This window comes from Lepidochelys kempii, chromosome 2 (genome assembly GCF_965140265.1).
Source record: "Lepidochelys kempii isolate rLepKem1 chromosome 2, rLepKem1.hap2, whole genome shotgun sequence".
Lineage (NCBI taxonomy): Eukaryota > Metazoa > Chordata > Testudines > Cheloniidae > Lepidochelys > Lepidochelys kempii.
Genome location: NC_133257.1, coordinates 210348852 through 210367147, shown reverse-complemented (window position 1 = coordinate 210367147; position 18296 = coordinate 210348852). Strand labels below are relative to the sequence as shown.

The 18296-nt window shown below is 39.6% G+C and overlaps 1 protein-coding gene across 3 annotated transcripts in view; it reads right to left on the bottom strand.

Moving 5' to 3' along the window:
- The window catches only part of RAPGEF5 (Rap guanine nucleotide exchange factor 5), a 219319-nt gene that overhangs the window by 178303 nt on the left and 22720 nt on the right, over window positions 1-18296 (bottom strand). For all 3 annotated transcript variants that reach the window (XM_073333740.1, XM_073333743.1, XM_073333742.1), the window contains exons 2-3: window positions 1770-1820; window positions 1325-1431 (exon numbers count right to left, since the gene is read on the bottom strand). In XM_073333740.1, coding sequence (XP_073189841.1) covers window positions 1325-1431; window positions 1770-1820 — 158 coding nt within the window. The remainder of the gene's footprint in view (window positions 1-1324; window positions 1432-1769; window positions 1821-18296) is intronic.

The following is an 18296-nucleotide window of genomic DNA, read 5'->3' as shown; positions in this document are numbered from 1 at the left end:
CAAAAAAGAAAATCAACCTTCTGCTGGTGTCATCTGACTCAGATGATGAAAACAAACATGCACTGGTCTGCTCTGCTTTTGATCGTTATCGAGCAGAACCCATCATCAGCACAGAGACACATGTCCTCTGGAATGGTGGTTGAAGCATGAAGGGACACATGAATCTTTAGCGCATGTGGCACGTAAATATCTTGCAATGCCGGTTACAACAGTGCTATGCGAACACCTGTTCTCACTTTAAGGTGTCATTGTAAAAAACAAGTAGGGAGCATTATATCCAGGGTGGATAAAAATCAATGATTTAAAAATAAAAAATAAAAAAAATCTGTTTTTTTTTTATTTAAATTGGATTTTTTTTGATAAAATGCTTTTTAAGGAAAAAACCTATCTAAAGATAGTTTTAATTAAGATACATTATAGCTCAAAGATATCTCATCATGGAATACGGATTATAAATTCTAGTTCTATAGTATGAGATAATATATTCATGTAATGTTTAAGAAAAGTTTTGTAAATGAGTTCCAATAGTTCATGGATTAGGGACCAAATCTTATGGAGTTCCAGGGGCTTCTGTATAGATTATTTAGATTAATCTTTCAATCTACGCAATGGGACTCAGTGCTCAATCGAACAGTTTCACTTTTATTTCTACTGCCTGTCCCTCCCTTCTCACATTTATCTCCAGACTTCTTCTCCTTGTCCAGATCTATTCTGCCCCCAACAATCTTCTATTCATTTAACTTTTTAAAACTTTGCACTTTTAGAGAGATGTAAGGGATTAACCCTGTGTACACAAATTTGCAGAGGGACAATAGGGTTGAGGTCTTATTTCTCACCTCTATATATTATTTATTCATTTAAAAACATTTTTACTGTTAACAAGCATGTTATCTCTGGAGACACAAATCCACAGTTTGAGAACTGCAAAACAAAGCATCTCTGATGGTATCTTCTAGACTGAGCACTGAGTCTCATTGGATAGATTGAAAGATTAACCTAAATGATCTATACAGAAGCCCCTGGAACTCCATAAAATTGGGTCCCTAATCCATGAACTATTGGAACTCATTTACAAAACTTTTCTTAAACATTACATTAATATATTGTCTCATACTATAGAATTAGAATTTATAATCCCTATTCTATGATGAGATATCTTTGAGCTATAATGTATCTATCTTTAGATAAAATGCTTTTTGAGGAAAAAGCCTTTTATCAAAAAATCCAATTTAAATTTAAAAAAACCGATTTTTTTAAATCATTGATTTGTATCCAACCTGCAGAAAAATAATGCAAGTTAATTAGAGCAAATTAATTTTGTTACCTGCAAATTCCTGTAAGGTACACTCTGTCTTTAATCAGGTCAGAAGCTTGAACTGTAAAAATATTCCTGAGAGCTCTCCCAGCACATGAAGAACTCTCTCCATAAATCTAAAATGAAAAGAGAGATTGCTTTTTTATCTAGATACAGAAAGTTAGAACACTTAAATACACAAATTGTTACCGAATTAAGTTAAACTGGTATAAATATGGTTAAAACTGGTGTGATGTAAGTCTACATCTGGGTTTACACCACAGTAGTTAAACATATTTATCTATATTGGCAAAAGTTTTCTAATGTAGACAAGCCAAAAATTGTACAAGTGGCTCTAACTGGAGGCTATATTCATAAACTACTCAAAAGTTAGGATTAAGCAAATGAAACAAAAAAATAATTCTTCCCACTAAGTCTTTTAGCATGTGGAATTAAAATGAAGTTTTAAAAATACCTTGTTTGAAGGGTTTTCCAGATATGGATTTGAAATTCGTCTGGACAAATTCTGTAAAAGATAGATTGATAAAGTCATTATCTGTAACCAAAAATAGGAGTAAGAGAAAGGTAGGTCATTTATCTGTTGAAACATGGGTTACAATCATTTATAAATCACCAGAGGTATCCTGTGTGGCCTCATTCTAGTCACTTGTGCACATCTGTTCACATCATAAAGACCTACAGTAGGTCCAGTATTTTTTAATGATCTGAAAAGGGAGGTGAGCAGTGAGGTAGTACAACGCAGAGGATAAAAATTATTTAGGTTATTCAGGACCAGAGTGGACTATGATGAAATTCAAGAGAGACCTAAACTAACTAGTTGAAGGGACAACATGAAGGCAAATGAAGTTCATTGTTGATATATACAAAGTAATGCACATTGGTGGGAAAATTTTAAACTCCTCATATGCCTCCAGAGTGCTAAACTGACTATCCACCTAGTAAATCAATAGCGTCCCCTCATCTAGAGCACAGTACGCAGTGCTGATTACCCCATCTCAAAGAGGATATTGCAGAGTTTAGAGAAGGGCAACAAGAAACTCATATAGAGTATATAGATGGCTAATTCCTTTCGTTCCACGGAAAACTGTAAACAAGCAAGGTGATAGAGATGCATTTTGCTAGTCCCATTAAATGTTGTGCAGATATTGCCGAGTTTTACGCAGGTAAAGTTTCTGTTTCCCATCTACAGTTTGTGCTGCATATATTCATTTTGTCAACAAGTCAAAAATTTAAAAAAAATTTAAAAAAACTGAACACTCTAAAGCCTTATGCTCACACCTGCCTTGGTGCCTCAATTCAGCACACAGCACTGGGAGGCAGGTGGAGTAGAAACTCAGCCCAGTTGATGCTGAAGCAGCTGTAGTAGAGAAGGCAGGGCCAGACCAGACCAGACCTCTACCTCTCAAACCAGCACACAGCCCTAGCAGTGCATCTCTCCCATCCACCTTTTTCTTAAAAACAAAAAACTAAGAAAGAAAAACAATGCAAAGACAAAATTTTGTAGGTTGCAAAAGTCAAACACCTGAAAGTTAGGAAATGCCAGACAGTGTTGTGCAATGAATAGGGCCTCAAAAATATGAGTTACTGCTATTTAAGAATTGCCCAGACGTCAAGGCTTTTAAAAGGTGAGAATAAAAACCTTTAAATCTAAACAGCAAGGTTTCTTCAGAGACTTTCCAAAGAGTCTGAGGAAACTCCGAATTTCTGCAGCATTTCACAAGAGTGTACTGTTGGTGAAACCAAAGATACTTCCCTTTTTACCCTGTTTGTGAATGAATTTTAAAAACAGCTATCAAACACTGTGATATTACGTTGCCAGATACAGTCGTGGGAAAATAGGGAACCAGAATGAATCAATGATGTATAAAAGAGAGGAATATTGTAAACTTGAGGTAAACTTTACCTCATGGACAATCCTGCTAAGGAAAGAAGTGTTCACATTGATTTCTTTTAGTTTAGTGACAAAATGAAGAAGTAAGGCTAATATTTACAATCAAGCATGTTTATGCTACCAAGGTAGTGTAATAGACTTGTGCTGAAAACAGCAGTAAATGAAAGGGACTAAAACAAAATAGTGCATTTCTAAGAACACAAGGAATAATCAGAAATGTAACTATAGTGAGGCAGAATGGCCTCCCTCTGAGCCTGAGATGGAGGGACCATTGCATTCTCCCTGGTGGGTGGAGCCAAGCCAGCTCTGCCCCCTGCGCTGGAAGCAGAGAGGAGGGACAGGAAGCGTAAGAGGTGGGCCCTTCAGGATAGGTTGTAGATCCTTAATAATGCGTTGGAGGGGTTTTAGTTGGGGGCTGAAGGTGACACCTATCCTGAAGGATGACCCAACACTCTCACAAATTTTGGGAGACAGGCCAGTCCTTGCCTACAGACAGCCCCCCAGCCTGAAGCAAATACTCACAAGCAACCACATACCACACAACAGAACCACTAACCCAGGAACCTATCTTTGCAACAAAGCCCATTGCCAACTGTGCCCACCTATTTATTATGGGGACACCATCACAGGGCCTAATAACATCAGCCACACCATCAGAGGCTCGTTCACCTGCACATCCACCAATGTGATATATGCCATCATGTGCCAGCAATGCCCCTCTGCCATGTACACTGGTCAAACTGGACAGTCTCTACGTAAAAGAATAAATGGACACAAATCAGATGTCAAGAATTATAACATTCATAAACCAGTCGGAGAACACTTCAATCTCTCTGGTCACGCAATCACAGACATGAAGGTCGCTATCTTAAAACAAAAAAACTTCAAATCCAGACTCCAGCGAGAAACTGTTGAATTGGAATTCATTTGCAAATTGGATACAATTAACTTAGGCTTGAATAGAGACTGGGAGTGGCTACGTCATTATGCAAGGTAACCTATTTCCCCTTGTTTTTTCCTACCCCGCCCCCTCCTCAGACGTTCTTGTTAAACCCTGGATTTGTGCTGGAAATGGCCCACCTTGATTATCATACACATTGTAAGGAGAGTGGTCACTTTAGATAAGCTATTACCAGCAGGAGAGTGGGTTTGTGTGTGGAGGGGGCGGGGGGTGAGAGAACCTGGATTTGTGCTGGAAATGGCCCAACTTGATTATCATACACATTGTAAGGAGAGTGATCACTTTAGATAAGCTATTACCAGCAGGAGAGTGGGGTGGGAGGAGGTATTTTTTCATGCTTTGTGTGTATATTAAAAGATCTTCTACACTTTCCACAGTATGCATCCGATGAAGTGAGCTGTAGCTCACGAAAGCTTATACTCAAATAAATTGGTTAGTCTCTAAGGTGCCACAAGTACTCCTTTTCTTTTTGCGAATACAGACTAACACGGCTGTTACTCTGAAACCTTTCCTTCTTCTGATATTGACACCTCCTCATCAACTACTGGGAGTGGACCACATACACCCTGACTGAATTGGCCTTGTCAACACTGGTTCTCCACTTGTAAGGTAACTCCCTTCTCTTCATGTGCAAATATATATTTATACCTGTATCTGTAATTTTCACTCCATGCATCTGAAGAAGTGAGTTTTTACCCAGAAAAGCTTATGCCCAAATAAATCTGTTGGTCTTTAAGGTGCCACCGAACTCCTCGTTGTTTTCGTTGTTAACTAAGATTGTGAAACGTCACACAAGTGTTTACCATAGTTAATAGTTTCATACTGCCTTACAAGTTCTAGATGTACACAGACCTAAAACAAGACCAAGTACGCAAGCCTCTTGAACTGCACTTAGTATATAAATTTTGTCATAAATGTAGCAGTGTGTTAGATAGGAGTGTTAATCAGATCCTCAGGCTAATATAATTTGTGGCAAAGTAGGTTTAAAGGGTTGACTACTGTAGATCCCTTAGGAAGATGACCCTGGTGAATTGCCATATAAGTAATTGACCAAAATCTCTTATTCCTTTGCTTTGTTTTCCGGCTGTATTAACACCACCAGAGTTAAGAACTGATTGGCACAAGTGAGGCTCTATTCTGAGGGACTCAGTCAAAAAGCTAAGAAGTTTACTTTAGTGATTGCTTTTAAGTGTTATTTTCTGTTGTGGTTGTGTTACTTGATTCTGAAAACCTGGATGGTTATTGTACTGACCAATCTACTAGTTTGTTAGAAACATCATAGTTCAATATTATTTTTACCTTCTCATATCCTATATTAGTTGCTGTTGCTAAGGATAGTTAATAAAACAATACATTTTAACTCTAAAGTCCTTTTTCTTTAGTTAAGCAACCAAAATTCAGAGAGTCCTAACAAAGGTGGTATGGGTTATCAGTTAAGCACTTTGTTTAACTAAAGTTTGTTTCATACCCTATCTTTCTTTAGAGTTGCCAACTCTAACAATTTCATCACGAGTCTTCCTTAAAACCCCAGAGTTCATCCAGCATGATTAGGTGAGAATCTCAGCTTTCATTTAAAAAAAAAAAAAAACAAACAGACATTTCTAGTGCTTTTGATAATAGAGGAAAAACTTTAATTACCTGAATGCCCTTTAAAGGCAAGCAAAAAAAGGCAATTAATTTATTTTTAAATATCATGGTGTTTTGGGGAGGCCTGACTCCTGATTTTTGAATGTCTGAGTTAGCAATACTAATGTTCATATTTGATTTTTTTTTTTCAGAAGAACTCAGCCTCATTCAATGCACAGGATGGACAGTGTTAATGAGTCACAATTGTGTAGTGAGCAAAGCTGTTATCTGCAAGATCTCTGCCTCATTTAATCTAGAAGTTGGACGGTGTGTAGAGAACGAGGTGAAAGCCTGAAGACAAATATGAACATTTAGATAAGGCAATAAAAGACCACCCAGCAGAACTGAGTTCCCTGGCTCTGCCACAGATTTTCTACCACCGAATTTTGGCAGGGGGCCACTAATTGTGCAATCCTCATTGTCTGGGTGTTCAGTGTGAGAAAAACTCAGGTCCAATTTCCAGAAGTGTGGAGAATTCACAACTGCAACAGAAGTCAATGGGATTTTCAGCTCCTCTGACTTCACCACCTTACTGTCAGAAGGAATGAACACAAGGTTGAGCATCAGAGAGTACAGAATTCTAATTCGGAATGTGTGACATCTGGCAAGTCACTTGTCTTTGTCTCAGTCTCCCTCTTTGTAAAATTGGGATACAATATTCTTATCTTCGCAGCTACCCTACCAGATAGATCTGTTAATGTTTGTCAAGCATTCAGACTCTGGTGATGACCACCATAGTAAAACATCAGAGGAAATGCATAATTCTATATTCAAAGCTAAGTTTAGATGATATGCCATAAGTAAGGTGTTGGCTGTTGGGCCATGCATTGAATCATGAGGATAAGAAGTATTTAAAAGCTGTCTTGCTCTCTGAGTGCTGCCTGTCCTGTTAGATTGGGGGTCCTGTGGGAAAAACTGTATAAGATTGTGCAACTAAAGACCTAATTCTGGTGTTTGCTAATCTTCAAGTACTTGAATTTGCAATCTAAATATCTTTCTTTTTTATAGCAGGTTTTATATATATATAATAAATATCAGCATAAGTTTCATATTTTGCAAGTCTACTTTGAGAAAATCTTTTTTGTTTTTTAATGTACGCAACAGTTAAATACAAATAGTATGGTTGTTAGTACTGGATCCAGGAGAGAAAGAGGGTCAACCCAGACATGTCCCCTACCTTTTGCCAGAAAGAAAACAAATCCCTTTTAAAGCCCTGAACCACCACCCCTCCTTCCACAAGCTTTTGAGAAATACTGTATATTCCCATGATATGGTTATATTTAGTAAAGGTTTAGCCCAAAATGGAGAATAAATAGAGGGGATTTCAGGGATGTATTTTAAGATTACAAAGGGTATAGGAAACATGGAAAGTCCTTTGTTTTCTTGCTGGTGTTACAAGCACAGGAAAAACTTGATTAAATTACCTGACAGTAATTTTAAACAAACAGAAGGAAATACTTCTTTATGCAGCATGTAGTCAGCTTCTGGAATTCACTACCAGAGGAGATCAGATAGTCTTACTGAAGCTGGATTTTTTAAGAGGGTTGGCTAGCTTGATGACTAATAAAAATGAGCCAGATTCTCAACTAGTATAAAACAGCATCACTCCACTGAAGACAGTGGAGCAATGCCAGTTTACACCAACTGAGGGTCTAAGCCATTATTTTTACATGTATAACTACAGATAAGGGTAAGAATCTTGTTTCAGAGCACAATCTGATTGCTGTAGGAGTTGGGAAGAAATTCCCCTGCCACAGGTATACAGTACTGCTCAACAAGCAAGGTGACTTATGAGGGGATGTGTATCTTCCTTTGAATCAGCAAGTATTATACCATCATAGCTGGAAGGGTACCAGACTTGATAAGAGTGATGGCTTGATCCACTATGGTAATTCTCATGTATCTTCTGGAAAAGTTGCAGAGATATATTAACGGATCCTGCTCCATATTTTGATGTAACTGAGCTACACAATTTGGAGCTGAACCAAAATGTGTATGTATTTAGACATGGGGTTTTGATTTGGGCTCATCTCTAGGCAGGAGCCATTTGTCTGTTCACATTAGCTAGGTCTACTCTAGCTCATTTTTCCCCCTCACTGAAAGATATTCCACCATTGCTAACACCAGTGCAGCTCCACTGGTGGTAATCAGAGTGGGAAAATAACTCTTTTTGGTTTGTTAGGGAGACAAGGTGGGTGAGGTAATCTCTTTTATTGGATCAACTTCTCTTCATGAGAGAGACAAGCTTTTGAGCCATATGGAGCTCTTCTTCAGGTTTGGGAAAAAAATCAATTCAGGTCAAACCAAAACAGAAAACACTGAAAAATTTCAACAAATCAAGCCACCTGTTTTGGGTCAAATGAAACAGGTTTCGCTTGACCCCAAATGGACTTTTTTTCAGGCATTTCTAGAGGGCTAGATTCAAAGTGACTATCTACGGTCATTGGGCCAGAGAGAATGAGAATGACTCCATAACCTGGTTATTAGGGCACTCATCTGTATGTGGGAGATCCAGGGTCAGTCCCTGCTCTAATGACTGTTTATTTGTGAAAAGCAGAACAGTTTCAGCAGGAGACACTGAAGCCTTGTCTACACTAGCAGCAGCATGTAGGATAGAGGAACCACACAAGCAACTAAATGCCACAATGAACAGCATGCTGTGTCCACACTATGGTGTGTAGCAATATGAAAGAGTAAAAGTCTCTAGCAAGGAGGAGCTGCTGGAGTCTTTCCCCACTGTCTCTCTCCTGCCAGAGCCTTTCCCCACCACAAAGAGCTGCTGGAGCCTTTCCCAGCAACAGGGAAGCTCTGGCAGTCCTCTGGCAGACTCTGGCTGTCGTGACCAGGTTGTGAGCAGTCAGTCCTAGTGGTCAGAGTGGGAGCTGGGAGTCAGGCAAATCTGGTACTAGAGAGGCCAGACAGCAAACCGGGAGTCAGGCAGGCAGGGTCCGGTTACCAGGAGGTCAGAGTCTAACATAAACCGAAGGAGACAGGCAGGGTCAGAAGCCAGAGTCTGGGATCTCTCATGCACAAGGTCTGCAGCAAGACAGGAGGACAGTCTGTGTTGTTGCTCAGACAACTCACTGTCATGCCAGCCAAACAGTGGGCTTAGAGGAGCAGCCACACAAGGAAGGCCCTGCTAAAAAAACTTCCTGCTGAGCCCAGCTTCGGTCTAAGCCTCCTGTGGTGATGTGGAGACGTCAGTAGCCCAGAACTCCCATGGTCCCAGCTTCTAGCCCTGCAGGTTCTCACATTGGTAGTGGGGAGACAGCCGGACACTACCCTGCTAAAATAGTAGTATAGATGGGGGTGGCTGTGACACTGACAGACTAGTCAACTTGGGTATGACCCATAACCACTTACAAGAGGCACTGAAGTGTAATCAAGACCATCTACTTGTATGTGAATTTCAAAGAGATGTTATAGACCAGCAATCAATAACTCATTTATTTGTAGTAACAGAAATCAAGGGTAGATGCTAAGTATACTTGTCTGTGTTTACCTATATCTTGTTAGAAGTTTAACAATGTGATCTAATTAGCTTGTAGATGCTAATCCTGCTCCAGTCTAATAATGTTTCATTACTGTATTCTGTTGACTCAGAGATCAAAAGGGGATATTACCATTTAGTTGGGACTTGTGGTGTAGTAATATTATTGTCCTCATCTCTCCTCGAAACTTGTAATTCCACATAGTAAACTATGTGTGAACTGTTTTGACAGTTTGAATGGCTAATTGCCTTATGCTAATGAATACAGCTAGCGTACCTGTGTATGCATGGGAATAGAAGATTAGCTTCAAAGCAACATTCTGCACTGCCTATTCTTCATCGGGGAAAGGTCCTGCTGTGACAATTGCTGTCAAGAGCCTTATCAGCTTGCTAAAGGGCTATAAAGAAAAAGAACACAGCCTGATTCTAACATCTCTAGTCTGCTTAAATTTTGAAAAGGGAAAAGTATAAATCATCAGACTGAGATCTTCCAAATAATTATTTGGAATAACCTGGAATTCTCAGAAGAATTGGAACAAACTCTACACCTGCCTACTGGACTGTGACCTTTTAAATTGATTCCAGAAAGATTTTTACTAGTCAGCAGCCTCACCATAAGGACTTTTCACATATCTGTATGTATATTGATCTTTTAACCACTGCAACTCTCTTTCTCCTTTTCCTTTTATTATTAAAACCTTTAGTTTTAGGTACTAAAGGATTGGCATCTGCATGATTATTGGGTAAGATCTGTAACTCATATTGACCTGGGGATCAGTGTCTGGTCCTTTGGGACTGGTGGACGTAACATATGGTGAATCTGGTTTTCAGTATCCACTCACTATATTAGAATTGGCTGTCTAGATCGGGGTCAAGAGCTGGAATGCTTGAAGGGGACTATATTTGGCTTCTTGGTAGCCAGAGTGGTATTACAGAAGCTGTTTGCTACTCGTTTGGTGAAACTAATTCTTGATTAAACCACCAGTTTCAGGAATTGTCTGCCCTACTCCTCGCAGTTTGCCCTGAGTAAGCACTCTCAGTGTGGCCTATCCAGGCACCTGGTCACAGAGGCACTACTTGGATGTGTAGAGAGCCAGGTAAGATACATATATACCCAAAGGTTCTGATATGGCTTTACTTGCCTAAGCAGAGCCTCATAGTTTACACTGCTAATTATACCCAAGCTAGGGGGCATGCAAAGAATTGACCAAAGCTATTCTGCAAATTCATGTTAAATTCCCAAACAGTTTTGGGACAACCAAAACTGCATTGTTCAGTGTTTTCATTATTCATGCAAAAATGTTTGCCCTGCTCTAGTAATAATGGCAGGACTTCCCAGTGACAATTTAACCACCATATATTCTTGCACTGCTCAGAACAAACCTCAGAAAAGTGCCACAAGTACTCCTTTTCTTTTTGCTAAGCATCATGGTTCTTAATGCCACAATTTACTAAATGCTTTGTTAAATCAAAGCTTAATCCAGTGGTAATAGCCAGCAACCTGTCTACACTAATGCTCCCAATGTAGCTAACACCAAATAGCTGAACTTGCATTAGCAACAGCAGAGAATTTTTCAGACATTTCCCTGGTGTGCACAAAACCTGAGTTTAAGGCTCAAACACTCTTGTCCTTTCTCCTGATAGCTCATAAGGCTCTCACTCACATGTTCAAGTCCTCCATGATGTCCTCCAGCAAATATAAGGAAGAAAAAAAACTTTATATTTTTAATATTTTTAGAGGTAAACACAAGCGGGGAGGCATTTCTTTTCAAATCAAAGCCTTTTTTAGATCTCAAACAAATAAGAAAAGGCATAAATAAAATTTTCTCCCTTTTTAAAAGGAATACAATGAGAAGGTTAAAAACAGTACTGGGGAGGAGGGGTTAACTGGCTCTACAATTACAAAAGGAAAAATAGAACTGATAATTTAATTATTAACTGAAAATTATTTGATCACTTTTGTTCACGAACAATTTGCAAAATATGCAAATTTATTCATTATTTGAAAATAATGCCCTGATGCTACAAACATGCACATACTTAACTTTACACACAAACAGTCCCAGGACTATTCACATGTGCAAAGTTAAGCATGTGCATAAGTGTTTGTGGGTTTACGGCATTATTGCCCTCATCCAGCACATCACTTGTGTTGTGTCCCAATGTTTAAAATTAAGCATGTGCTTAAGTGCTGTGCTCGATCAGAACCCATTTCCCCCAGATAGAAATAGTGTGAAAATGGTTCATTTTGAATATTCAAACTTCAAAACTCATACTGCATAGCTAAGTCTAGTTGACAGCAATATTGTTTCTGCTCCCTGACTGGATGACTTCTGCAACTATCCAAACAACAGAAATTGCTAGTGTTGTTGCAATGGAATAAATAAATTCAAGATTCACTATCAGCAAACATTTGAGCATTCAAACTTAAAAATTCACTTTCACAGATCTTCATCCTCTAGCATTCAGACATTCATGGATAACAAACAAAAGAGAGTCACAGGTATGGCTGAACCAAAATTCACTTCCAAATTCAAATAAATATTAAAGCTACTTTTCCCTTTTACCCTTCCCTTCCCTTTAAGTTTAACCATAGTATTGTCGACTTAAAAAATAAAAATAAAAAAAAAATCCAGGAGGATTATTTACTTACTTTCCCTCAGGCCCTTCTAGAAAATAGGTATCCCCTCTGACATCCGCAACCACCCCCCATTACCCTCCACACACACAAAAATTGAATCAAAACAAGAATACCTATTCTCCTGTGAAGAATAATTACTTTGATTTTTTATATTCCAGTCAGATTTGCCTCTCTCGTATCAAATCATGAAACTGTTAATGCCATTATAATGCTAAAAACTAATAAAATTGTCAGCCAGTTGTGGTTTTAATTAATATAGTTTCCTGGAGTTGTAAATAATTAGCCACAAAAAAAAAATCCATAGCAAATAGTCAAAATAATTAGAGAATTTCCATTTCACTGCAGGCCGGTAGGGTTTTATGAAATGAATTATGAAATGAAGCTTTGTTGCATCTTCATGACACACCCTCTTTAACAGGGAACATTAAAAGGTAGTAATTTCTGCATTTATTCCAAATGCAAAGCGAGGCGGGGGAGGGGAAATAATTGCTATATGTTATTAGATATCTCTGTACCCATGTTCAAACTTGAATATTTGCTACTGTGTCTGTCAAAACAAGAAGTTTATGTATGCAGATATATGCAGTTTGTAACAAATGAAATGTTACTGTTGCATAATTGTACCTAAGATACAAAGAGCATTGTCCTGAATTCCAGACTGTCTTCATGTGGCAACAGATTTTGCTCTTCGTTGCTAAGGTGCAGCAAGTACAGTTGGTGCAGAAGCTATTTGACTTTCAGATGATATAATTTATGCAATATTGTAGAATATGCTTTGTCCTTTTGCCAAAAGATATTCATAATAAACAAAGTGCGGGGGGAGAGGGGAGAAGAAACACCACCTCCAAAATCAATGCATAATAGGGAACTATCCGTGGAACAGTTCTCCATATGAATATTTATTTAAAATCAAATATAAAATTAAATATTTACTTCTAAAATTATTTTGAACTTTTCAAAATGTCACACACTGAGGTGTTAGAGCCAAAAAGCTATAAAATGAGAAATTCATAATCTGCTGAGTTATTGACACTCAGGGTTTCCAGGTGAGATTTTAAGTTTTCTGAAGATAATCAAGTGGCTCATTAGCACAAAGCATGGATCCTGAGTCTAAAATAACTTAATTTTACACTAAGGAAGAACAAAAGTAAAGTCTCCCTGAGAAAGCTCAACACACTCCTCCAGAACAGGCTGCAGCAACATGCTGCTTTATCCCCTTTTGGGGCTGAGGAAAACGGTTGTGTTGATCAGCCACACACCTTAGCTCATCAGGGGGTTGGGTCTGTATTCTGGCTTCCTCCTGTGAGAGTGCTCCGAGAGGAAGAGACTTCTTTTGCCTTCTACACATCCTGGGAAAGCCAATATTTATCACTGAAATCACTATTCGTGGCCTCAATAGTTGGGCACCAGCTGTTAAAAGTAGCTGTTCTCGCTGCAGAGAGGGTTCTTATAAATTTAAGAAGTCTGATATACAAAAACCAAAAGGCCATTAGAGCTTTATACCATATAACAGAGACCCTTTAGGCCAGTGCTTCTCAGACTGTGGGTCAGGACCCCAAAGTGGGTCACAACTCCATTTTAATGGAGTCGTCAGGGCTAGTGTTAGACTTGCTGGGGCCCAGGGCCAAAGCCCAAGCTCCATCACCTGGGGCTGAAGCTGAAACCCAAGATCTTCAGTCCTGGGCAGCTGGGCTCAGCTTACAGACCCCCTGCCCAGGGCTACAGCCCTTGGGTTTCAGCTTTGGCCAGCTTGCCCACCAGGAGCAATGGGGCTCGGGCTTTGGCCTCCCTGCATGGGTGGACTCAGGCTTCAGTACCCCCTCCTGGGGAAAGTAATTTTTGTTGTCAAAAGAGGGTCGCGGTGCAATGAAGTTTGAGAACTGCTGCATTAGGCTTTTCTGACATATATCCAAAGCCTGAAAATGGCTTTATATTTGTCAGTTCACAAAGTTGTTCTATTTCTTTGCACGTTATCTTTATACAATAGTCCATCAACTTAGAAACGTGTGCTAAATACCCACAATAACCAAGTAATACTTAGCATTTATGGGGTACTTAGTACATTAGGTCTGATCTTGCAAGCAAAACCCCCACAGGAGTTAACAATGAGAGTTTCTACCTCAGTAAATACTGCAGGATTAGACCTACACTCTGTGTCCCTCTACTGGGAGGCGGGGGTGAGGGAGCCCTGGACTAATGTGGCTCCAGCCAGCACAAACACCCCATATGCAGAGCCTCAACCCACACCAGAACTTGCTCTGTGCCTGTTTCCCTTCAAGAGGTTAAAGAATTTGAAATTGAGAACTGGCATGGCAGAAAGAGGAGAACGCTGAATTGATTAAAGAGATTTAGGAGTAAGGAAATGTGTTTTAAATTTTAAAAAAGCAGCCTCCAAACTTGTAACTGTAATCACCTGCCTTATTGGCTTGTGTGCTACATCTCTTTCTCCGGCCTTCATCTGTCTGTGTTTTTAGGATTGAACACTCTTTGGGACAGGCAATGTGTCTTCCTCAGTATTTGGAAAGGGCTCAGCACACCTCGGGCATTACCATGGTCTATCAATAATCATGCTTAGACATAAGTGAAATAACTTCAGCCAAAAACGTGAAAGTATAAAACTGGAGAACCAGTTAAAACTAGGTGGAAAATGTAACCCCATACCTTCAAAGTTACCAAAAACCACTTGGGCTTTAAAAAACAAAACAAGTCAATCTCACCTAGCTTGAATCTTAAGTAACCACAAACCAAATAGGCTCTGGAAAAAGGCAGTTACCTTACAATATAGAAACAAAAATACAAAATATGGGTTCTCTTCTTGTTATGATTCCTAAAATATAGTAGGACCTTTTAAATTCATAGTCCAACATAATTTTTGCAATAAGAACGCTCTTTAAATATGAAACAAAAAACCCCAAAGAATGTCTATGCTTCTTTCATACTTTATATAATTTTAAGTTGGCCAGGCAAATTTAATCCACTATTTATTTCTGTTCCCCTGCTTGGCTAGCCCTATGAAAGGTGAGTGGATTGTGCCTACAGTTGCATCTTTTGAGATTTTGCATAAGGAGCTCACTGTCAGTCTCACCCTTCCCTGGCTGACAGCAGCAATGTTCCTCAAGTACACAGCAGCCTCCTGCTTCTCCAGAGCAGCTAATAGTACACTAGTCATTCGGAAAATTGCTGCATACCATGTTTGTTTCTCTTTTAAATTCATTCCCTAAGAGACAAGATAGACTCTCTTCCAACTGGAACCCAGGTCTCCTGAGTCACAACAGTGACCCACATCATTAATCTGAACTAGAGTTGCCAATTTTGGTTGGACGTATTCCTGGAGGTTTCATCACATGACAATCTTCAATTAAAAAGATTAATCTGGCAATCCTGCAGGGTTGGCAACCCACACCTGAACTGCAATACATATTTATTCTATTGTATTTATTTATTTTTATCTGGAAGGTTCTACATTAGATTAGAATCACTAAGTTATCGTTAATAATTACAGTGCCTAAAAAAAAAATGTACAGAGAAGACATGACCAAAGATTGTAAACAATCTAATTTCAGACATAACTCCATGAAAAGATTACCAGAATAACGAATGCCTGCAGAGAAAAAACTAGAATTATGTGAGTACCTAAGTGCTTTTTAAAGTATAAAATAAAATTTTAAAGGGTCTTTTGTTGGCCAGTTTCTTGTATGGCTCACAATACTAGTGCATCTTGAGGAGGCATCTGAATGAGGGGAGGTTAGTAAGCCCAGCACACCAACTCCACCAAGGCATTCCAGGAGTAAGGGCAGCATGGTGCACCACACACAAAGGATTGGAGGAGAAATGAACAAACAAGGCAGAGGCTGGCACTGTTGTCATAAATGAGCATAATGTGCAACATAAAAGAAAGTCATTTTTATACACACACACACCCTCCTTTTTCACAAAGGATGGCCTTTGAAATAAGGAAATGTATCCCTGCAGAATTCGTATTTTCACTCCAATGATTTCAGGTGGTGTCTTATGAATAAGGCTATGATTCGGTCACGGGCATTTTTAGTAAAAGTCAGGGACAAGTAGCGGGGCAATAAACAAATTCCTTGGAGCCCATGATTTGGCCTTTACTTTTACTAAAAATACCCTGGGTGGGGCAGGAACAAAGAGCGCATTGTTGGGGCTTGCAGCTGCTCCAGCCCCAGAGGCCCCGTAGCTGGGTTAGCTGTTGGTCAGCTTTTCCAGCAGCTACTGGTCCAGCAGCCACAGGGCTGACACCTGCTGCAGACCTGCCCCAGGAATCCGTGACCTACCTGACAGAATCATAGACTTATTTATGAGTAGTTTGCAGCAGAGTTTTGTTACTTCTCAAATCCTATACTATCTAAGCTGCAATCCAGTGCTAAGAATGTTACATCAATGCAAATCCTGCTGTTTGTTGGAGAGCAAGATTAAACAGATCTTGCACATTACAGGGAGGGAAGGAGGTTATCAAGTTCAATAGGTGCATTTATAAGGATATTGGGCAAATGTGCACCCCCACCTATTGTACAGAGATGTAACATCCATCCCTTTTGTCTGCTCAGCAATATCTGTACAATGCCTCATGTACCATTTACTGTGACTCATTTACCACATTTACTGTGACTTTGTCTTCACCCATAACTATTTCACATTTGGGGACAATATATACCTTCAACTCAGCGGCACTGCTATGGGTACCCGCATGCCAACATTTTTATGGCTGACATAGAACAACGCTTCCTTATCTCTCATCCCCTAACGCCCCTGCTCTACCTGGGCTACACTGAGGGCATCTTCATCATCTGGACCCATGGAAAAGAAGCCCTTGAGGAATTCCACCATGATTTCAACACTTTCCATCCCACTATCAACCTCAGCCTAGACCAATCCATACAAGCGGTCCATTTCCTGGACACTACTGTGCTAATAAGTGATGGTCACCACCCTAGACTGGAAACCTACTGACCACTATACTTAGCTACGTGACTCCAGCTTCCATCCATGACACACCACACGATCCATTGTCTACAGCCAATCTCTATGATACAACCGCATTTGCTCCAATCTCTCAGACAAACACCTACAAGATCTCTATCAAGCATTCTTAAAACTACAATACCCACCTGCTGAAGTGAAAAAACAGACTGACAGAGCCAGAAGAGTACCCAGAAGTCACCTACTACAGGACAGGCCCACCAAAGAAAATAACAGAACGCCACTAGCCGTCACCTTCAGCCCCCAACTAAAACCTCTCCAGCATATCATCAAAGATCTACAACCTATCCTGAAAAATGATCCCTCACTCTCACAGACCTTGGGAGACAGACCAGTCCTCGCTTACAGACAGTGCCCAACCTGAAGCAAATACTCTCCAGCAACCACACACAACACAACAAAAACACTAACCCCTTGCAACAAAGTTCGATGCCAACTCTGTCCACATATTTATTCAAGTGACACCATCATAGGACCTAATCACATTAGCCACGCCATCTGGGGCTCATTCACCTGCACATCTACCAAAATGATATATGCCGTCATGTGCCAGCTATGCCCCTCTGCCATGTACATTGGCCAAACAGTCTCTACACAAAAGAATAAATGGACACAAATCTGACATCAGGAATCATAACATTTAAAAACCGGTAGGAGAACACGTCAACCTCTCTGGCCACCCAGTAAAAGACTTAAGGGTGGCAATTTTGCAACAGAAAAGCTTCAAAAACAGACTCCAATGAGAAACTGCTGAGCTTGAATTAATATGCAAACTAGATACCATTAACTTGGGTTTGAATAGAGACTGGGAGTGGCTGGGTCATTACACATATTGAATCTATTTCCCCATGTTAAGTATCCTCACACCTTCCCATCAACTGTCTAAATGAGCCATCTTGATTATCACTACAAAAGTTTTTTCCTCCTGTTAATAGTTCATCTTAATTAGCCTCTTACAGTTTGTATGGCAATTTCCACCTTCTCTGTATGTGTGTGCGTATATATATCTTCTTAATAGATGTTCCATTCTATGCATCCGATAAAGTGGGCTGTAGTCCACAGAAGTTTATGCTCTAATAAATTTGTTAGTCTCTAAGGTGCCACAAGTCCTCCTGTTCTTTCATTTACTACTGGCTCACACATGAGTTGTGCAAACTGAACCTGACATTTTCATTAATGAAAATACTTGCACAGGATATCAGCTTCATAAAACCCAATAAACAAGCACTTACACTTTGATTTACCTTCTCAGCAATCACATGTCACCGTTGACAGTCCTCCTGCACCAGCGGTACCTAAGGACTTTGATTCAGTTAAAATGCAAAATGACAGCAAAAAAACAAAAACAAAAAAATCCATACCTAAATCTCA